Source organism: Pygocentrus nattereri, chromosome 20, assembly GCF_015220715.1.
Source record: "Pygocentrus nattereri isolate fPygNat1 chromosome 20, fPygNat1.pri, whole genome shotgun sequence".
Taxonomy (NCBI): Eukaryota; Metazoa; Chordata; class Actinopteri; order Characiformes; family Serrasalmidae; genus Pygocentrus; species Pygocentrus nattereri.
This window is the reverse complement of record NC_051230.1, coordinates 21,241,097-21,264,340: the sequence shown is the minus strand read 5'-3', so window position 1 is coordinate 21,264,340 and position 23,244 is coordinate 21,241,097. Positions and strand designations below refer to the sequence as shown.

General features: G+C 41.5%; 1 protein-coding gene across 2 annotated transcripts in view; it reads left to right on the top strand.

Moving 5' to 3' along the window:
* rasgef1ba (RasGEF domain family, member 1Ba) overlaps nucleotides 1–23,244 on the top strand; it is a 142,260-nt gene that overhangs the window by 114,464 nt on the left and 4,552 nt on the right. Inside the window, exons 1-12 of one of the 2 annotated variants that reach the window (XM_017705126.2) lie at nucleotides 6,367–6,588; nucleotides 10,892–11,074; nucleotides 11,237–11,359; nucleotides 11,503–11,640; nucleotides 15,463–15,675; nucleotides 15,899–15,973; nucleotides 16,621–16,716; nucleotides 16,986–17,088; nucleotides 19,021–19,100; nucleotides 20,373–20,468; nucleotides 22,392–22,487; nucleotides 22,780–22,903. In XM_017705126.2, the coding sequence (XP_017560615.1) occupies nucleotides 10,898–11,074; nucleotides 11,237–11,359; nucleotides 11,503–11,640; nucleotides 15,463–15,675; nucleotides 15,899–15,973; nucleotides 16,621–16,716; nucleotides 16,986–17,088; nucleotides 19,021–19,100; nucleotides 20,373–20,468; nucleotides 22,392–22,487; nucleotides 22,780–22,903 (1,321 nt within the window). In that variant the 5' untranslated portion in view covers nucleotides 6,367–6,588; nucleotides 10,892–10,897. Of the gene's footprint in view, nucleotides 1–6,366; nucleotides 6,589–10,891; nucleotides 11,075–11,236; nucleotides 11,360–11,502; nucleotides 11,641–15,462; nucleotides 15,676–15,898; nucleotides 15,974–16,620; nucleotides 16,717–16,985; nucleotides 17,089–19,020; nucleotides 19,101–20,372; nucleotides 20,469–22,391; nucleotides 22,488–22,779; nucleotides 22,904–23,244 lie in introns of those variants that run through there. The other variant, XM_037531317.1, reaches the window with a different exon arrangement.

The following is a 23,244-nucleotide window of genomic DNA, read 5'->3' as shown; positions in this document are numbered from 1 at the left end:
TTAACTCAGTAAGTGCATTTTAGTTATGTGGAAAAACAAGTTAGAAAAAACACAACATGTGGCGGAAACTCAACATCAAGAATAATCAAATTCAGATCAAAGAGTGTTCTTTTTAGATTGAACAGATGAGCGGTAAACACTTTTTGCTGGTCTTATCTTTAATTAATTACAAAGTGCAAAAGCAGGATTCTGCTAATCGCGGCTGTGTTCTTATTCTAAAGAAATTCTGATTCTGTATTCTTAACCAATCGACTCATGCAATCTCAGGAAGCAAAGTGCATCTTTCCTGCCTCGACAAGTTCCTAAATTTGAGTGTGATTCACGATCGTCCGTCTACAGCAAGTCTCTGCAGACTTTTCCATGCATGCAGTCCCATGATGTAACATGTGAGGATCTAATGCAGGCTCTTGAGCAGTCAGTGAGTAACAGTCCAGCACTGACCTTCTGCTGCCCCTGCGTACATGAGCCGTGCCCTTTGCTACTGAGCTGAGCGCAGTTTGTGTTGCTTGTCTGATGCTAAAGATTACGACATGATAAGTATGACCAGATCCCAGATCAGCGAGCAGCAGAACTTGTGCCCAGTGTGTGTACATGTAAACACACTTATGTAACACAACCCAGTGACTTGAGGTTGAAAAAGTGCATTTTTTTGTTTTTTTGTCTGTTTTTTTTTGCTCTGCAGTGGCAAATATTGCCATGAGGATGTGCATGTAGAGCAGAATTATGATGGGCCAAAATTATGGCAATGAATAAGATTAGAGCTGTGAATTGATTACACTTGAGTAATCAATTAAAAAGCATTGAAATGTAACTTATTGTTGAATAGTCAATGATTTCTTGGCAGTTTGCATGATGCTTGTTTTAAATGCTCTTTCTGCTCTCTCTTACCGTAAGAAACCTGCCTTAGAGCCCCATTTCTCTAAGTTCTACAAACTAGCTTGTAGTGATGGTAGAAATGGGAGACAATCTTGAACATTAGGTTCTTTTGGAATGTTCGTGTTAATAGCAGAAATTTTGGAGCAGTCCAATACACGCATTAATGCCATGCAGTCCGAAGTATTTGTGCCCCTGTATGCTTCTGCATACAGTAATACTAGTTACATGTGTTTTATTGTTATGTATGAATTACTGAAGTGAACAGCTGGAAGTTAAGGCTTTGAAACTTAGAAATTTTGCATTTCATCTTTTGGGAAAGGGTTTGATACTGAGCGAGATCATGAGCAAGAGATTCACTATTTGTTTTTTTTTTGCCGTTACAGCACTATTTGGTCTCAGCCTACTGAGTTTTTACTTTTTAGGACAAATTCTCAGCAGCAGTTTAAGTGATTTTACACCTCAAAAATCCACATAACAGACTTATGAAGGATTCTGTTTTATTCACAAACAGTATGAATCAGTTTCTAAACACAGAATCCCAAGTATTGTATTAACAAATTAAAACCAACTGCACTGCGATCTACATAAGACTCAGCTGAAATACAGGCCCGTGATCCAGACTGGGTCGTTTTTGAGAACCACAATAGAAAAGAAGCATTTGTCTGACATGTAACACATCCAGTCTCAGACTGTTTAGTGCATTGTGCGTGAAAAAAAGAAACTTGGAGTATCCGCAATCGGCAAACGCAGAAGAATATGTTGTTTACTTGCTACCTATGGTTTCAAACACAATTCAGGAACAACATTTTAAATGGGATAACACAAATGTTTCCTAGTTTAGTTCCTGGTTTTCCACTGTCGCTTATCTGTGACACCGCATCTTTTCAAACTGCTCATCACTGGACAGCTCAACAGACTTGGAAGAGAATGCTGACTATCAATTCTGTTACTTTGGGGGCAGTCATGGGCTGGAGGTTAGCCCTGTGACCGGAAGGTTGCCGGTTCAATCCCCAGGGCCGACAGCACATGACTGAGGTGTCCTTGAGCAAGACACCTAACCCACAATTGCTCCTCGGGCACCGTGGATAGGGCTGCCCACCGCTCCGGGCAAGTGTGCTCCCTGTCCCCTAGTGTGTATGTGGTGTTTCACTTCACGGATGGGTTAAATGCAGAGGTGGAATTTCCCCATTTGTGGGATTAATAAAGTATCACTTAACATGAGCTAACAAATGGTAGCATCATGCTGAGAGAGTGAGGCCAGTTATGCTCTTCTAATGAGAGTGTGAAACCTTGGATAGTTGAACTGCAAAGCCAGTAAAGTGTTTTGGACTCTTTAGTAGTTTATTTTTCATAGTTTATTTTTCAAATAAATCCATCTTTTATTGTCTGGCTTGTTTTAAAACCTTAATCCTTAAATTAATCAGTAGTGTATGTAATTGATAATGACTGCTCTGAATGAGATATTGTGGCATTATTCACCTGTGTTCCCAAAGGCTACTGTTACATTTTCCCCACAGACAAGGCAACATTCTTATAAATAAGGGTATGAATGTAGTAATTACATTAATTTTAGGCTTTCTTGATTCTTAGGTGTGAGCTTTTATATTATAAAAATCGTGATCCTAAAAATGGAGAATTTTATAAATGCACTAAGAAAGGAATGTTTACTCCCATTCAGGTCCAGAAAGGTGGCACATTATCAAAGGACGGGAAAATAACACCATTATAGCACCAAGCCTCCATGTACAACTGCCATTCTTAAATCCTAAGGCGTCATAGGCGTGTGCATAATAACGTGTTGCAGTTCTCCAAATACATTCATCTATCCAAACATGAAAGAGGGATTCTTGTATGTCATGTCTTTTTTTGAAGACTGGATGAAGATTAAAGATGAAGAATGAAGATTTCTTTTCTTGGATGCTGTGAAGTGCTCTCAGCACTACTTTTCCGTCCACATGGTGCTCAACGCCAGTTCCACTGAAAACATTTTTTGATTTATGACCGCCATCTTTTGTGCTTTTTTTTGAGGAGCCACATCTTGACGCAATCATCATATAAAAAAACCAAAATTGAAACAAGACGAGCCACCATCTCGCGTTCTCTTACACCATTTAAACGTTTGAGTACTTAGGCTCTCACTTTCAGCATTTTTCATGCTCTGACAACGACCACGAAACCAGGAGTGTGAATACCCCAGGAGGAACAAGGTCAACACCCCCCAAATGAGGTCATCCCATGCAGACTTCACAGAATGGCATCAGCATAGTTGGCAATGCCATTGCTTCATATTAGCCCTCCATAGAACCAGTCCTTTCAACATTATCCAAGAACTGAATCTCCCCTCCATAAACAAAACGTACTTCTTCTAATAGCTACACTCCTTGCTCAGTGCTTGTGCCTTTTGTGAGCTGCGAAATAAACCACTTCTCAGGGAGCTCATTCTAAGAAGTGTTAGCTATCTGATTTCCACACACCTCCACACTCCAGTCATTCATGATGAACAATACTTTATTCTAACCAGCAGTTATGTAACTGTGGGTCCTCGCTTGTAGGTGTTGAATACAATAGCTCCAAGCAGTTGTTTTTGTCAAGTCTAACACGGTCTGCAGCTACATGGGTGAGGATGCTGTCAAGGCTTGAAGGAACATTTCCTTTGTCACCTCGGCCTGGAAGGATCTTTTTGGATGCAGATTGAGAAGATGATTCAGGGGTCGTTTTGTGCTTCCAGGAAGTGTGTATCCCTGCTGTTCTGTTCAAAGATGGTGTGAAAAAGCACATTTCCACAATCAATTACTTAAGATTCAATCCTAGAGCCTTTTTTTAGGTGAACATACTAGAAGGTTTCCTCATGTTTATTCGTGAAAATACAGGACATAGCTTTCAGTAATCAAACTAGCTAGTTGAACTTGTTTAACATTTAAGTTTTTGCTTGAGATTCAATCTGAGAGTTTTTTTAGTGAAGGTACTACAAAGGTTTCTGTTCTCAATCCACTAGAACCAAAGAAGCATCAGAGAATATAAGTTCTAAAATGCTTAGTAATTTAGCTAGTCTGCTAAACATTTTGTAAGCATCGCTTATGATCCCACTTTAAATCTTTTTTTAAATGAAAGAACTACAAATGTCCCATTTGGGAATGTCCATTAGGATATAATATTGGAAGATATAACTTCTTAAACTTTTAGCAGTCAAGCTAGCAAGACTACTAAAATATTAACATCTTAATATAATCACTTAAGATCCCATACTAGATCTTTTAAATGAAAATAATGTTTCCTATTCTATTCTACTTCCTAAACTTTTAGCCATCAAGCTAGCTAGTCTAACTAAAACACTGTTAGGTGATAATAACTAACTAGTAAACCAATGGGGATTCGCTGCACAGCTAATCAGCTGCAAAAAACCTGTTTACTGTAAATAGCAGCTCTGCTAGGAAACATGGGGAATTGTTTTTAACTGTAGATATATGTGCAAATGTATGTTTAGTCTTAGCCAAATGCATCTTTGTTAAAATCTCTCTCTTAGCACACCTACTGAAGGTAAGTAAGCAGATGACCTCTCATCCCTTGAGCTGCAATGAGAGAAGGCGAACCTTTCAGTGAACTGTATCTGGTATTCGTTTTAGCCCGTGGGGGAGCTCAAGCATTCCACCTAACTGTGGATATGTAGCCCTCTAGTTAAGACATCCTTAGTAACTTACATACCCAAAAATGTGTTTGATACTCTTGAAAATAAAAGTGCTAAAATGGATCTTTTGAGTGATGCCACTCCTAGTTCCCTAAAAAGGTTCAGTGGTTGGTGTTTGTAAATAATGCATGTAAGTGTGAAGAACCTTTTTAAAATTTAAAGAACCTCCAAAACAAAGGGTTTTTCTGGAAACATGGAACATGTACATGGAAGCCAACAACCATTTAAGAACCTTTATTTTGGGGGTTCATCTTGAACTGCTTAAGCGTGAAGTCTGCAGTAAATGTGAAGATGACCGTATGAAGCAGTAATGATGAAGGTGTGTAGCGAAGCCCTGTATGTATACAGGCTGGAGCACTGTTTTCTTGACCTACTTAGAACCTGGCAGAAATGGGTCAGAGCTGGGGTTACAACCAGATCATGTTTAATATATTTGAACAAGGTTGTATGGAGAGGTTTTTTTTTTCTTTTCTTTTTTTCCCCGTTTTCTTCTCTCAAGTGTCACTTTTTCAAGATGGGACACCAGTTTTCCTTGTCTTTTTGTGTCATTATGTGCGTATGGACTTATTTTATTCAATATATGTGTTCAGTCAAGCGTTTGTGTGTTTTATCTATTCGTTTTGGAATATTGTTGAGTGTCTCTAGTATAACTTTTTTCGTGTATTTTTTTTTTTGTTTCATCGTTGTCATTGTAATCAACCATTTTTTCATTTTTTAATGTATTACATACATTTAATTATCTTCAATCTGTTATCCACTGTAGTATTTCGTCTTTTTAATATTATTTAATTTATGTACTATTAATTGCCTTCTGTGTAAAGCGAACAGATACGTATAATTCAGTTGTTGAGATGTAAACAGACATTCAGAGTGGTTTGATGTGAAATGGCTCATTGCAGAGAAACATATTGACGTGTGCTACATTGCAGTGGTGAAATGTCTGAAATGGCCAGTGAACTCACACCTCTGAGTTTGTATATGTAACATGGATAATCATAAAGTTATGAATCTAAAACAGACAAGTTTTCTTTGGGGACTCTCATGCCTTACAGTGAAATGCACAAAGGCAATTAAACGTGATTTACATAAACAAAAGCAAATGTAAAGATAAAGACAAAGTGCTTAAGAGTGAAAAACAGATGAATCAAAGATAAACATTTTAGGAAACATAATAAAAGAAAGTACAAGGTATATAAAGTAGAAGCATGATAGACCTGAATTAAAGCACCTGAGTGTTATTAAAATTAGGTTATTAAAGGTAAAGTGCAGCAAGAATTAAGTGCTTTTAACCTGGGCTTAAATATCGCTACGTTTGTGGTACATCTGAGATCTGGCGGTTCCAGCTGTAGCAGCATAACGGCTAAAAGCTGCTTCGCCGTGTTTAGTTTGGACTCTGGGCTCGACAAGTTTCCGTTTAAAGCAGCCAATATCCGTTTGATCGTGTCTTCAGTGTGATCAACCAACAGACTCTGTCTTATACATTCAGAAATACGTCTGGGCTCTGCTTCCCCGAAACAGGGGCTGGAGAGGGACCTGCTGCGGGCTGGTGTGAATAAACGCCCTCATTGCCCAAAATCAGGACCAGCTGTGACAGAAAAATTTCCCTCGCAGATCCACGGAATCCACCTCCGCTCGGGACTCTCCTCCAGATCTCACTTTCTCTTCTCTTTTCTCTTCAACACGAGCCTTTCTCGCTTTAATCAGCGCCCACATCTCGCTCCTCTGATTGGCTGGATCTGCCTCCGCTCTCCTCTTATTGGCCGGCCCGCTCCCACTGGCGCGTACGGAGCGCGCGCTTCGCCTCGCTCAGCAATCATTCTGTGGAACTTACGAGAGGCGCGCGCGTCGCTCATTTTTGACTCGGATTCTATCAGCCTTTGATGCGGAGCGCATCCGGAGACCGGAGCCGCTGTTCTCTCAGACTTTAGCGCGGATTTGTGCTGAAACGCGTTTGGAGTTTGTTTCTGTTCTTCGGCTCCGGGAGGAAGTAAGAGGAGGAATCGCTCTTCAGGCGAGACTCCGCCGAGGTGAGATTCAGCTCGCCGCTCCCACTGACCGGAGCAGGTGTCGCTTCGTTTTGTCATTTATTTACTCGAGGTGTTTTATAATGCAGTGTCCTGCGGTTTTAGCGCGAGTAACGCGAGTGTCAAGAGGCCAGAGGAGATTATAGGCTGTGAGTGAAGCCCCGGGATCCGCTGCACTGCGTTTCCTGAGAGCCTCGGTGTTCAGGTCGACTCTCTTATCCGTGTCATGTTGATTTTCACATCTATGTGATGCAGCGCCACATCAGAGCGAACGGCATGGCTGACTGTTTGGCATTTTAAGTTAACAGCTGAAGCTTTTGAGCAGCGCCTTAAACGTACGATTGCCAGTGATTAAGAACATCCAAAACACTGAGTGTTTAAACGCTTCTTCTTTTAGTAAGGCTGACACGTTATGAAGTGAATCTGACTGCAAAGTGTGTGTTGGGGTCACTGCTGACTGTATTTAATATGCAGAGTGCTGATATGCGTTTCTGCATGTGTGTGGTGGGAACGGGGGAAATAAATACCCTCTTGTTACCTGTTAAGAGTATTATCCCCTGGCTTTGTCTGCAGCCCAGTGTGGCTTTAGTATTGGGAGCTATTTTTATCACCTACTATGCTAAGTGGATTCTCCTTTCATGAGAGAGTCCTCAGCCATTCACGTTCATCTGTAGTAGCCTCGCATCAGCTGCCTTGAAGGACCGTTGATCCGTTAGCTGACCTAAAAGTTAATTGAAGCCACACATAAGACTCGTCTGTGCATTGAATGGCTGCGTTACTGCTGTTTCTTTCTGGCAAGGCGACCGTATAAATGGACTTTGGCCCATAGTGAGCTTAGACCCTCTAATACGGCTTTATCAGGTGACTCAGGTTTTTCTGCTATGCTAATGCAGTGCCTGCTAAGGCTTCTTTCTCAGCATGATACGCTTCAGTAGTATCAGTAAAACAACACCTTCCCTGCCCCCAAGAAACATGCACTCACGTTTGTTTTCATACAGCTTGGGGACTTCGGGTCATGCATTGGTCACAAATGTGTTATATATGTGTGTGTGTGTGGATATATGTGTATATATATATATATATGTGTGTGTGTGTGTGTGTGTGTGTGTGTGTGTGTGAGAGAGAGAGAGTACCTGTATGCAATAAGAATTCTCTCAGTCTATCCCTGAACTCAACTGTAACCTCAACCTCAGTAACCAAAACAAATACTTTTATTTTTAAGCAATGAAACAAATTTTCATATCTGTTTTTTCTTACAACGCCAGAGCATATTTGTCCTGAAAATATATGAAAACCTGACCATGGCCCAATACTAACCAACTTGAAAAGAAGAATTTAGATAGGATGTCATATGCCGTTATCGTTGAACATTCAGAATAGACATTGTTTAAAATGACAAACACCCATATTCTCATAGGCTAGAGATGGTGCAACACCACCTTTTTTTCATTCGATACCGATACTGAAACAGATACCCATTCCAGTGCAGTATTTTTTCTACAAAACGTTTTAAGCTTTTAAAAAGAGCAATTTTAATTAAAGCTGTTCACTACAGATCAACATCTAAAAGTAGGCTGTCTTGCTCAAACTACTTTAGTACCCCACAGAAAGAAATACAGAAACATCATGTTACATAATGAGTGTGTGCTATTTCAGGAGATATTTGTCATAGGATTGGTCACAGTAATTCCTTTTTTCCTCTGATATCCAGTCTGGAATTTTCTACTCTACATATCAGTAAATTGTCGATACTGATATGCCATCTCTATCCCAGACCCTTTGCCTTGGCTGTGCTCTTTAATATGGTGTGGTTAATAATGTTTTGTTGCAGGCGTGGCGTGTTGTTGCCTCAGTAATCCTGTAGTAGTCTTGTAGTAGGCTGGGTCTGTTTTCACTCTTACACATCTTGTGGCAAGCTGAGATTCCTCAGTTAAAGTACTGTAAGCAAGGAGAAGCTATGTTTGCTTAGTTCCTTCTGAGCGCCTTTCAGCACCAGCTTTAGTGCAGCCTCTCCCAGAGAAGTGTGGGATTTATTTCCTTCTTCCTGTCATCATGGTCATTTGTTGTCCTCCCTCTAGCCCCTAACTGACCCACAGCTAGTCGTTAGCACCCCATGGCCAGGGCGTATCCTTTGAATACAGAAATTTTAAATGAGCAAGTGGCCACCACACCTTAAGGTGGAGATAGGAATGCCACAACAGGACTGGCGCCACCACACAGCTGTCTCACTGAGCTTGTCATAGGCTCTGTGAATTAATTTGTACAGATATTAGCTCTCTGCTTACATGAGGCATTCAGCTGATGTATATGTTGCTGGTGTTAAAATGCAGGCAGGTGTAGCTTACTTGGTTATCTGGTCAAGTTTAGAGAAGTGTCAATTTCCATGTTGCAAGTAGTTCCCTTTTTCAGAGAAAGTCCCTTTTCACGTCAGTACTGACCACAGCAGTCACAGGAAAGATGTGATCAACATGTGATTGTGACCTAAATTTCCAATTTTGAAACAATGTCCATGTATAGCATCTTAAGCCATATATAGCCAGCACAAACTCCCAGTTAAAAACAGTGACACATCGACATGTGGTACTTGACACCTGTGACCAAAAAAGCAAACGTGTTCAGATGGCCTGCTTGTAATCAGCTCCAGCTTTGTTTTATACTTTTATAGGATTAGCTTGCACTGCAGCTGGCACTTCGCAGTGGGCCTAAAGAAAGGGCTTTGTCAGCTTGTGCTAGCAAAGAGATGCAGTCACATTTGCATTGTGCCCTCAGGGCTAGTGCCTGGCCTTCCACACTGTGGGCCTAACCATTGTCCCAGCAGTCCTAAGGACAGATGCGCAGGAGATCCTGCATGTTGGCCACTGGCCAAGCTGTGGAGCATGGTGCACTCAACAAAGTAGTAACAAAATGGTGACAACTGCATTCAAGCATCTCTTATTAAATACACCAATTCTGTTCACCAGTACTTAGACAAGTTCTAGCTGTTGTATCTCACTTTTGTGGTTCAGATCCAAATGTGGCTTCAACAGAAATCAGTTTTTCACTGAAAGTGCAGCACTCATGAAGGCTGCACGCGCACTTTGTTCTTTGACAGTATTAGTGATGATACCACACGCTCTTGACATTGATTATTCCGGCACTCCCTTCATCTCATTGACGTACTGGGGTGGTAGAACACATGCTGCAACAGATGTGTGTGGGGGGTGCAGTGCTGACTTTCAGTCCCCAATTTTAATGCTAATTTCTTATGAGAAAAAAGAGAAGAGGGGTGTGTATACAACTCTGGAAACCCCTCCCCCTCCACTGCACACCCCTGTCCGGTCCTGGCACTCAGACGCCTGCAGCTAAATGCCGGCCTGAATAGGCAGGCGGCCATTGGGACTGCTGATTGTTTGCAGGTCCCTGGGTGCCCCGTGCCGGAACTGTGAATGCTTCTATTGAGTGGCCCATGTGTCTTCCTGAGGCGCTCTTCATCGACTCCAGGAATCTTGCCGTTCTCATAAAGCATCACTGTGAGGTGGCGCAGCAGCTCATGTTGACACGTTGGTGCTAGCCTGTATGGTCAGGTGGTACGATGAGCTGGGTGCTGTGGACAGTACACATAATATTTTTGACTCCGGGAGCGCCTGAGGCATGAGCTTGGAAGAGGCAGATAGAGGGGGTATGGGAATCACCCCTGGCTAGCACTAACATCATCACAGGACTCAAATGCTGTGCTAGTACACGTTTTCATGTTTTTGCAAAGAATCAGTTCTTTCAGAAGATCCATTTCTCATAGGTCAACACGTTTTATTTGTGTCAAGTCTACAATAAATGGACGCTCTGTGTTTTGTTGCCACGTGAGTTTGGAGCTTGGCAAAGCTTAGTTTGTTCTTAAGGCACTATAAGGGACATTATGCCAGCAGTTCATCTGGTGGTGTTGTGGTATTGCCATGAATTAGAAAGTGTGTATGTGTTTGCGATCATGTGCACTATCCTCATGACATGTCTATAGAGTAGAGATTAAGTGAAATATGTGTAGCAGGCTCATTCAGGAGGGGTGTTTGCACATCAAGATTAATCGCACAGGATATGTCCCCATGGGTAGCCCCGTGAAGAAGAGTAATTTTCCACTCAACTTCCCATAATGATTTCAGGGACCTTGAGTTTTACACAAAAGTAAACAAAATCTTTGCATATCAAGGTGAAGGACTTCCATTAACATAACGGCCCATGTGCCGCTCTCTGTTGTGATTTTTGATTGTGTTTTAGTTGATCTGAAGCATTTGGGGGTCCTTTTTCTAATCATATTCTGCTTGACATTCAACAGGACAAGATGCCTCAAACACCACCGTTTCCAGGGATGTTTGCGTCCAGTGGCTATAACAAGAACCTGTACCAGACAAAAGAGGAGGACTATGGGGGCCTGTATTACCATGACAACAACCTTGTGTCAGGGTCTCTGGAGGCCCTCATTCAGCACTTAGTCCCCACTGTGGCCTACTACCCTGATGTGAGGACACATTTCTTATCTTTTTCTTAGGAACTGCAAAATACTTTGTATAGTCCATCAAGCTTAATGCATAATCCATGCATTAGCCTTAATGTACTGTGGTGAAGTAAGATGTTATTTAAATTACCGCTTAATTAATTCCATTTCCCTTTCAATCAACAGAGGACATACATCTTCACCTTCTTGCTCAGTTCACGTCTTTTCATCCACCCATATGAACTCATGTCCAAAGTGTGCCATTTGTGCGTAGACCATCAGAGGCTCAGCGACCCTCAGGCCGACAAGGTAAGCCATTTCAGGAATGTGTTATTACACTCGCTAATATGTGTGATCACAAGGATCCAACTCAAATTTTGTTTTGTTGTAGAATGATGCGGATTGTCCTTAATTTAGTATTCAAAGTCAGTTTCTGCGATTCTCTTCTGCAGGTGAGAATCAGGAAAATTGCTCCTAAGATCTTGCAGCTGCTGACAGAGTGGACAGAGACATTTCCCTATGACTTCCGGGATGAGAGGATGATGAGGAGTCTAAAAGAGCTCACACATCGGCTGAGCACCGGGGATGAGGTGAGTGTTCTTTCTTCAAACATTCTCTATTTAAGGGTTTGAGTAGAACAAGCTAAATGTTTTTGATAGTAGTAGCTTGGAGGTGTCAAAAAAGGTTTAAGGTTTCTTTTCCTCTTCCATCTTAAAGTGCCAAAACCATAAGTGTTATATTGTACCTTATCTTCTCTCCAACATCCTGAGGATAACAGTACCTTAAAAAAGCTGAAGTGTGCCTTCTGTACCAGTCAACTAGTGGAGGTGTTGCTTACAACACATGGGGTAAAGCAAAAGTCAGTTCTTGGGGGATGGGGGAGAGATTTCACCAGTCCCAAAGCAGTTTGTCGAGCCTGACAAGTGGAGGAGGAAGAAAGCTCTATTGTTCAGCTGCTTTTGTCTCCCCTGGTGCTCTTCCACAGGCTGCATTTAAATAGTTCCATTAGCGCTGACTCGAATGTCACTGGCTTAGCGTTTATTTTCCCAGAAGGGGATTTTTCCATGGAGGAAAAGAAAGAGGGTCATCGTGGCATCATTTATGTTTTTTTGCCCCTCTTTGCTTGTGCATTTTGCAGTTTTTAAACTCCACATAAATTACACTTGACAGGTATTAAACTACCCTGAGTAGGGCTGTTGAGTGATTGGGATTTTCTTCTCCAGTCCATGTCACAGGTGTACTCCCCTCCATTACGCCTATGCCCTCTTGACTGCCGTAGCTGAGGCAATCAGTCCCACATGACTGGGTTGAAGTAGCCAGCTTTCAGTGGTCTGTTCTCAAATGTCCCAGATGGGCCCTTTTTCCTATCTGCACTTAGAGCTTAACAGTTATTTTCCTGAAGAGTGAGAGCTTGATTTTGTGCAGTGAGATTGAATGAAAAATAGATTTACCAAAGTCTGCTGTAGTGGTCTCATGTAGGTTTAAAGCTAACAACTAGCAGCAGGGGCCTAGTTAGGGGAGACAGTTGAAGATGAAGGACATGCATCCATCAGTTCAGAGTGAATGAAGCTTCTGGAAGCAAAAAGCAAAAAAGCTTTCAGCCTCCTGTGACTCATCTAATAAGTGGATGTGTGATGATTGATCTAGTTCTTCCTGACCTGAAAGATCAATGACTTTCTGTTTCTGCCCTGTTGTTTACACTCTCAATCAGGAGAAAGAGTGTTAGTGATGAGCACTGGTTATTTAATGGATGGAGCACATGCACAGAAAAGCATGCATTGTTTTGGGTCAAGTGGCCATTTTTTGCTTTTGCAGGCTGCACCTGTGGCTAATCATGTTCCAATCGAAAATGAGCTAAACATTTTTTAACTGTTGTATTTTTGCTTGTAGCCTAAGCAAGATAAGTATAATCTCTGCATTGCACTGTAAGTCATTGCTGTTTGGTAGATCTATATCTGTGACCGAGCAGACATGGTACTGTCTGTTAGCCTAAAGAATGCATTCATTCACACAGTACATCAATGCTATGTCTGTGTCATCCATTGGCGTGCACTGTCTGGTGTTTTCTGCTCTGTGAACTCTGTTTACCCTTAAATAGCATTAGCAAAGCTTCCTTTTACAGCACGTTACAGGTACTAGACTTGACTGCAGTCAGATGTGCATAATAGACAATGTCTGTATTTAGAGCTAAGCATGAGTACACTCGAGGTCAGCGTAGAACATTTCTAACTCTTCTGGGCTAGAGGTCCAGCAGAACGAGGGCATTCTTGGTGAAAATTGCAATTTCAACCTTTATCCTGAATGTAGGCAGCCAGCAGTAACCAAAAATTTTACACTGTGTGGCAATACAACTGTTTTTTGGACAGCGAGCCTAGAATAGATGCTGTAACATCTGCCTCCAGACCGCAGTGTGGTCTTCAGGCCTTCGGTTTGCTGAGACTGTCATTATGGATGTGGCCATCTATATAGGGAAGGCAGAGCCCACTGTAACCAAGGCCTGTGATCTAGGCCTAACCGGTGGGTTCAATGCACATTTGGTCGCCTTTTGCCCGGCCCATGTTTACCCCAAGGCAGAGCAAGTTTTAGAGAGTCTTCACCCTTTGGCTGCGTGTGTTTCATGCTCCAAAGAAGGCTGTACTCAGAGCTCAAACTGAGATGCTACCACGAGACCGGCTGTCACATACACCCATGCCAGGGTTAAAGCATGGGGATCGGACAGAAGCAGCTTTCTTTCTGCAAACAAGCAAGCAAGGAGCCTCCCTGCTGCTTTAAAATGTCAGCCAGTTATCTCCATGAAATGTTTCTAAAAATAATCACCCTATATGTGGTGGGGACTGAAGATACTCCATATGGTGGCCCTCAGAGAGGCAACTATTAGGAAAATCTTTGATCTTTTACATGTTGGCCATATCTGTGCAGAGGGAACTGTAACAAGCACAGGTTGCTTAAATGATTATATCAGACATTTTTTCCCACACTTGTTTTTTCTTATCTTGTCAAACTGATTGCAGGGTTAGAATTAGGACATTTAACATTAGGACATTTGGACAAAATACTAGAATTATGATTATATCATTATTATATTGCCTTGTGATAACATCTTGCAATATATAAAAATGCATAAATAATGTGACTATTGTCCTGCTTCATTTGAACCAAATAATCAAATTTTGCTGGATCACACACACACACACACACACACACACACACACACACACACACATACAGATAGATAGATAGATAGATAGATAGATAGATAGATAGATTCATTAAAACACCCACAGAAATCTGTAACTGTGACTGGTAAAGATACTCACAGCATACGGTAAAAACTGGTTAGAGGGGTTATTTGCATATTACAGTGTTCACAGATATCAGTATTTTAAAAGCTAATATTGTAATTAGATTATGTAAGAGTACAAGCTCCTAAGGTCATGCTATTTATTATTGTCTCTGGGCTGTTGGGTCACAGAGAGGCTATTCAGTCTCCTGTATCATTACCAGCTCGTCGTCAGATTGAATGATGGGCTACCTTTCAATTTCCCATGCGCCTGGCAAGCCTTTTTAGCTTCTCACATCCATCATTAGAATTGTTTGAAGAACAAACTCGAGACTGCGGTTGTGATCCAGGTCCTACATTCCAAAAAACAGATTTTTAGACTTACCCTTTGCCTGTCAGTCTTAACAAATGCACATGGCTGAATAAGCTGATTCAGAACCAAGTGAAACTCATTCAGAGAGCGTGTTTACAGAACCTACTTCATCAAACCTATAGGCAGTCTAAACTTGGCAGCCAGGGCAGACAGACAGGATGTGGATATTTGAGGGGCCCCTTCCCACACATCTTTAACTGGAGTCAAGGTTGAGAAGTGGGGCATAGCTGCTGCTGTCCATGCTGTTATGCAACTGCGTTCTGAACCGCGTCAAGCTCTTGTTATTAGATAACAAGAACTGGTGGACAGAGTTATGAGAGTGGCCTGCTGGACCCAGGGTTCTGTTCGTAGGTCTTTCCAGGGACATCCATGGTGCTGCTCTTTCATAACACCACAAGAACTCTTTTTACGTAACCCACTGTAGACTCCATTTTGGACCCTGTCAGCAGAACTTTCAGTCCTTTTACCCGGCTGTGCTGACCAATCAAGCAAAATGGCTTTTCTCCTTTCATTTTTCCTTTGCTGTGTGCGCTGCTGTTACTGCATGTCTTCAGTGGCAGTGTTGCGTCATCAGATGTTTGCAGGAAGAATATTTGATGACTTTCCTCATCTTTCTTGTCTTGGCAGGCCACGTCCACATCAGTATTTTTCCTGTTAATTATTACATTAACTGTAACATTAATTAATTATTATTAATCCTGGTGCAAGCTCAGCACTGATGTCTTTGGCTTCTTTCTTTCTCTTTGTTTTTTTCCATAGCTGTATCGCAAAACAGTGCAGCAGATGACACAGGCTCTGATCCGTAAACTCGCCACGCTAAGTCAGTACGAAGAAGCCCTGGCGAAGATCAACTCCACAGTGACAGACAGGCTAACAGTTCTAAAAACCAAGCCTCAGTCCATCCAGAGAGACATCCTGACCATCTGTAACGACCCCTTCACCCTGGCCCAACAACTCACCCACATTGAACTGGTGAGAAGATTTATTCACCGTTTACACACCACCCTTTGTTACCCTGCCTTGTCTGAGCAGGGATGTTTGAAAAATCGACTTTTAGGCGTCAATGAAATGTGTTTGGTGGCCTTATTGATTTTGTTATTTAGATTAGCGATAATGTTTGCAAGGTGACCAGTGGAAGCGTTTGACTTGTGATGTGCGCAGAAAAGTTAACTTTTTCTTCCTGTTTGTTTTACAGGAGAGACTAAGTTACATAGGACCTGAGGAATTCGTCCAGGCATTTGTTCAGAAAGACCCTCTAGACAATGAAAAGGTAAATTTTTCTGTAAAAGATCAACCAAAACTGATTGAAAGAATGAGATTTTTACATTTGACTCTTGAACTAAGAGAACTGCAAGTACTGAACTCAGAGCAATTAATAAGAAGTATTTATGTTAGGCTGGGGTCAGTGCAGTGTCACCTTTTTCACACGGGGAACCTCACACATTCCAGCCACCCATCCATCACAATCAAAAATCTTCAAAACAGTGTCCTTATGGCTTTGCCTTAGCATGAAACCCCCCATCAGAAAATTCACTTAGGCCTACCACGTTGTCTGAGAATGCTCAGTAATGTTCGGCTGCTAAGCAACAGCATGTTGCTACGTTTTTTTTCCTTTGTCTTTGTGGCGGTCTCTTTAAAGTCCTCATCCTCAGGAATGCCTCTGTGAGGCTGTCCATCAAGTAGAGAGATCAGGCAAGACTGGCCTTTGTGTTAAGGGAGAGCTTGGTCAGTCCAAAAGAATGCAAGGAATGAAAGGGAGAAAGAAACCCAAGCTTTTCGACAGAGCATCTACATGAATAGACAATGATCACTACCCACAGAGAATAGTGGGCTTATCTTAATGGCTGGGGCTTTGATTTAGTGCCGTACAGCTTATTTTTTTTACCATAGTTAATCTGTCAAAAAATGTCTCTGCAGAGCTGTTTTAGTGATCACAAGAAAGCCAGCAACCTGGAGGCGTATGTGGAGTGGTTCAACAGACTCAGCTATCTGGTAGCAACTGAGATCTGCATGGTGAGTGCCTTTTATTATGACAGACCAACTCTTCTCTTCAATTACCTGGGCAATTGCGCCATTAAACCCATCATAATAAGGTGTAATTACAAAGTACAAAAGCGTCGAAGCAGCTATGCATTTGATACAGGCCTCAGGGAAGGGCTCTCTAATGGCTTGTAATTAACATGTAGGGAATAACTTGTCATGTAGGAGGTTTTGTTCAGTTTTTTTCTAGTAAATATTGTTTATAATCAAGACTTATTGCTTTTTATTTTTAAATCACACAGCCAGTGAAGAAAAAGCATCGAGCCCGAGTCATTGAGTTTTTCATCGATGTGGCACGGGAGTGCTTCAACATTGGCAACTTCAACTCTCTCATGGCCATCATTTGTAAGTGCTTTCATTTTGCTCTCACCAATGTGCTCCTGCTTCTGTACCCAGAGAAGGCCTTTTGTTGCCCACAAATCTGTTTGATTAATGCAAGTTGCTGTTCAGTGGGATTGTTTATAATTTCTTAATCAATACTCTGCCACCCTCAACAAAGACACAAGAATGTTCAACTGTTGCAGACTGAACTATTTTTCTGTGAATGATTTAGCAGCATTTTCTTTATTACAAATAATCTGTTTTGGGAGGGGAAGGTGGATTTGGCATGACTCAATAGTCTGTAAAGTATTACAGACTCAATAGTCTGTAAAGTAAAATAGTCTTTAAACTATTATTTAAATAAATTTGTTGTGTCAGATGAGCATATACTAAGAACTGCATAATAAGTCTTAATTTTAAATGGGTTTAAAAATAACACTGCATGAACAGATGTGGGACATTTTGACAGATATCGGCTCTCAAAAAATGCCTCTGACATCACAGTTTAACAGGGTAATATGTTTACACCCTAGTCCTGCATACTGTTATTTAGTCCTTATGTGCTGGGCTGCTCTTGGTGGGCAGTCCCATGCATCAGGCAGTGTTGGGGGTTACGCGGGTGGACAGGCAAGCGTCGTGGCAGCTGCAGCAGCATGAGGGAGCCGCCGCCTGCAGGCAGATGGTCAGAGCTGACCAGCTCGATAGATGAGAGGGAGAGCCTGAGCAAGAGAGGAAGGAGAGAGAAGGGGGTGGAGGGGGGTGGAACCAGCTGTCCCTTCCCTGGTCATTCCCTGGAGGCAAAAACCCGACAGCCTGGAGCTCTTATACAAGCTCTCTGTCCCTGGAGATGCAGGGCAAATATTAAAGTTGCCACGAGAGAACAAACAAGTCATGGGAAAGGTTGAGTGCCACTGGGCCACGTTTGCTTGGAGGCTAGGACATTGTGTTGGATGAATGGGGCATGAATGAGCACGTGTCCCTGGCTAGAACATCATTCGCTATGATCGTTACTATCGTTACAGTTAGTGGTGTCTCAGAAGACATCTGAGCCGTACACCTGTCAGCACTGAAATGGCTTCCTTTTGTAGAGCCTCCTTATCTGTTTGTAGATGGTATCAGTGTTTGTCTGGGATGGTATCGCTGCCTTTGTGCATTGTTGTTGAGAAAAAAGGACATTGTTACTATTTTGAATAAACAGCTTATCGCTGCTGCCATTAAAAAAAAAAAAACACTTGTTTGTGTTTAATTCTTTTCTGTTGTTTGAAAATAACAGCTGCCTTTTAAGTTGTGTTAATATTTATTGAGTAATGGGTCACTCTAAATGGCTCAAAGTTGCTTGAACTCAAGTCTGATTACATTATCAGACATAAGATAAAAACCTGTTTTCCTTCTCCTTCATCCTTTGCCTTTTGAAGATGCATTTCTTTCATCACATTCTCCAGCTGTTAGACCACATTTTCTGAGTGTAGCAAAGAGACAAATTACCCAAAAATAACATTTCAGAATGTTCAATTCTAAATAATACATGGACATGTTTTCATTTTTGCTCTTATTTTTCCCCTCACCCTGAACAGAAAACTAAACACACCACATATGAGAGTCAGGAGAGAATCTACAAACAGTAGATTATCCACAACCATAGTCAGTCAGCCATCGGATAACAACTACTAAATGATTCTTGTTTTGGTCATCACTAGAGGGATCAGTGTGGTAAAGGGAGTTTGATTAGATACCCTGAATAGTCCAGTGACCTCATTGCTTTGCTACTGCTGACCCCTCCCCATTATAGAGGCTCAATGCCATATGCCAACCATACTGTTAGAGAGAAGTGATGCGCCTACTAATGCTATTGTTCCTGCAGACTCATGGGCCTAGCGCCTGAGAAACTGCAGCTGCAGCAGGAAGTGGGAGTTGGTTGCTGTCCTCTGCTGACCTGTGTTTGTGTGTTCTTTACAGCTGGCATGAACATGAGTCCAGTGTCACGGCTAAAGAAGACTTGGGGCAAAGTCAAAACAGCCAAGTTTGACATTCTAGAGGTATGTACAATTTTCTTTAGTATTTCTTGCATTTTTGTTTCTTGTTCAACAGATTTCCCATTTGTTGTTTTCATGCCAGTAATGCTGGTGGGTGGATGTGAGTCATTACAGGAGGGAGATTAGAATGTGTAGGAGCACTTGGGATAATAGTGAAACAACAATGGCAAACCGCTGAAGATGTGGCGCAACAGCACTTTAAGCACATGGAATTGATGCTGTGCAAGTGGCCTGTTAGTTGCCCATTATTCTAGTGAGTCATACATGCATGGTTGCTGAGCCCCCAACAATATGGAGATCCGTTCATTCCAATTAAACCCTCCGGGGGCTGGAATTACCGCTCTTGTGCCATTATCATTCTAAAATATAGTAATCCAGCCTTTGAGTGGGCTTGAAAATGTTTATAAAACAGCCAGGCAAGTCATAAAAGGTCATAAAAGTCATTTAAGACTTTTCCTTTGATTCTTTCCAGACACTGTGTATTTACTGTCTAGAAATGGTCTTATCTAAGGTTTTGCTTTGTCTTTAGACTGGCAAAGGCAATGAGCTGGATAATTGACTAGTGAAAAGTAAACCTCTGTCCCCTGCCTCTTTCACCCCTTCACAACCACAGGGTTCTTCCTAAGTCTGTTGAGCTTTTAAGCGTTTTGATGTGCAAATACAATTTCCGATAGAGGATTTGAGTTGCCGCCTTATGCTCTGCATGCTCTCAAATCACACAGCATTGTACCTTAGCTGTGGTAAACAGTAGACAGTAAAAAGAAGTATTCTCCCTTTCTCCACACACTCTGAGATCTAAGGGTTTGGAGATTAAAGGGCTTAGGCGGCCCCTCTTCTTACCCGTCAAAACGTCGAGAATCAAAGCTGCAGGTGTTGCCCACAAATCTTCAGAGGAAGTTTCACATGGAGGTCACTCCTGTAGCTTTATAGAGGTCTTGTCCTGACCCTGTACCCAATTTCATGGCCTGTCTGGTGTTACAGCAGGGTGCATTGGATGGATATCTGATAAAGGTGGTTTGAAATGACCTTGTCCTAAGGACATGAGGCTTCATACAAAAGAAGGATCATCTTACTTGGTTCCCATGCAAGAAAGTCCCTTTCTGAATTCTAACGAGGATGACTTGTTTTGCCTTTGGTTAAGTCAGTGCATGTGACTGTAACATAAGTTTTTTTGATAATGATACATAGACAAGAACATCTGGAATAGGTTTGTGAAGATAATCCCTCAGGTTACCTCTGTTAAATTCCATGCTCTACTGTTTTCTCTCTCTTCAGCACCAAATGGACCCTTCCAGCAATTTCTACAACTACAGAACAGCGCTACGTGGGGCCACCCAAAGATCCATCACTGCTCATAGCAGCAGAGAGAAGGTATGTCTTCTCTAAATGTCTAGAATGTGCTCACTGTACTGGTCTTTCTTGTTGCCTTTCTGGCCTTTGTTCAACTGTGCCTTGTCACACGAACTTTACGTAATTGTGTGCTTAATCTAGTTTTGTTTGAGCCGGTTTGTGAAAACAGCTTTTGAAGTGTTTGACGCAAAACTGGGCACTGTTCAAACATTCAACCAGTAAACAGGATCGCTTCTGTAGTGATAAGAGTTGATTACATTGACACAAAAGAAGATCATATCACCAGTCTGCTCTTTCAACCAGCTAGAACATAATGACTCTCTATGAAAAGTCTAACTCACATAGTTTAAAATGTTGCCCTCAGAGGTCCTCATGTTCATCAGTGCTATCAAGAACTTACAGCAGGAGTCTGCTGTCAGCTTTGGTCAAGAACATTACGCAATGAGGCTAAGAGCCGACGGGCCGAGCCTTAAATGGGTCAGCCTTGAGTGGGCGAGACGTCAGAGGAGACATGCTGCTTCCTCCTCAAAATACGTTCTGTTCTGTTTTAGAGAAACATGGCAATAGGCCAAACTCCCAGAATGTTCCTACATTCTCTGCACACGAGTGACCTAAGCCAGTGGACTCGAGACCGGCCTTAATAATCTAGCCTTTTGTATGACCACTCAACATAGCAGACGTGCTTGTTCAGAATACTCCATGTTCCGTCAGCTTGACGTCTTGACTCTTATTGTCACTTTTTTTCTTGCTTTCTGAGGGAAAACGCTAACCTTATGTAAGGATGCTTTGGGAAGACATCCACTTTCTCTGGCTTTTGGGGTCATGAGACAGAATGTTCCCAAGCAACTCTGGAATGTTCAACTCTTCTACCCTATTCACTGGGTGTGGGAGGTGTTTGTTGACAGAGTTCTCCCAACATCATTGAGCTATTTTTTTCCCTCCTTGCCGTTGTGACGACTCAGAAACTTGTTTTCCCCAAATAAAGTTTGTTTTGGTTTTGGTTATTGCTGTCACTTCAGGGACACACAGAAACAAAAATAAATCATAATAAATCTGTTTTTGTGCCTCAGAACCAAGATTTACATTATAAACAACTTAAACCACACATGTAGAGGTTGTTCTCTTAGTTATTTTCTTGCAATTTAAAATTCTTCATTAAATACTCCTAGGAATTAGCTTTTAATTTGAAGTTTATTTTAAGTTCATTCAGTAATTGAACTAAACTAACTCTTTCCAGTTTCTCTGGATCATTTCATTTAAAAAATAATTTCTCTTGTGTTTTAAAGTTTGGCAGTTTTTACTCTTGAGGGTGGCTGTTGTTTTTGTTCTTTTCTGTATACACAGGCATCATAGCATGTCTGCTTAGGGAGGGCATTGTTTTGCGTTTTGCTCTGTCACACGGTCTTACCTCAAGTGTTGCGTGACAGCTGAGCTGTTTGTCTCACATAGAAAGTGACACCAGCCTCCTCCTCCTGTCAGTCACTACAGTTGCATACTAATGTGGTAGTTCCTGTTGTGCTTTTTATGTAGTGTGTTAGAGGTTAATTAAGCCACCTTGTAATTCTCACCTGTACCTTAGACCATCCAGCATGACCTCAGAGGTTAATTTGACAGCAGAGGAATGCTACTTGCTTCACTTCTACTGTGCTTTTGCAAATCATTGCCATTATGAGAAACTTCTAATTAATGTAGTTTTTCTCTGGTTATTAAATTGTTTACACTGTTGAGAAACAAAAGCTGCCATTTACAAAATATGAACATTTCATGATGTATATAACAACCTTAAGTTCTTCTTTTACATTAACCAATGTTAATGTCTTTCTTCTTCTTTTCTATATGTAACACTCGATAGCAACAAAACACTGCCTGTATGTTTATATTGCATAGTAACAAGTATAACTTCCTCAAAGATCATCATAACTCACTCGTCTTTTTCTCTTTCAGATTGTCATTCCATTTTTCAGCCTTTTAATCAAAGACATTTACTTCCTCAATGAAGGATGCGCCAACCGGCTCCCGAATGGACACGTCAATTTTGAGGTACTCCTTTTTTTTCCATTTCCTTTTTATTTGTTAACATAAGTGGAAACTGCTATCCATTTTTAACTGTTGCATAACAGTAGAGAAAAACATTGATTTCGCATAGCAACTGCCACATGCACAATGCACATATGGGTCAGGGCTGCACAATCTAAGCTGCAATACAGTGAAGCCATAAAGAATGAGGAAGTTTCAAGTGCTGAGATTGAGCTTTCTTCTTTCACTGTCTGCAGGATAGTGGAAAATGAACTGACATCTAATATGCAGTTGGTTTTTTTATTTTGTTTTGCAGAAATTCTGGGAGCTGGCCAAGCAGGTGAGAGAGTTCATGACCTGGAAGAAGGTGGAGTGCCCCTTTGAGAGGGACCGCAAGATTCTGCAGTACCTCCTGACTGCTCCTGTCTTCAGTGAGGATGGTAAGCCCTTTAATGAGTGCATGATCAATTGAGTAATTGACAAGAGCTTGCAAGATTAATCTGGATTGTTGCCATAAAGTTGTGTCTTGATAAACAATAAAACAACACTGAGTGTAATTGGCAACTTCAGGTGTTTATTAATATGCGGTTGAGCAAATGTACAGGCCAAAAGTATGGAAAGCAGTGATTTTACAGTTATATATTGTACAATGAAGTTAACCAAGATATGTTTATTGACATCGAGATTAACCAAAGAATTTTCTCGTAGATATTCCATTTTTTATCAGGAACAAAACTAATGAAAAACCAGTTAGGGATGCACAATGAAGTCAGAATCATAT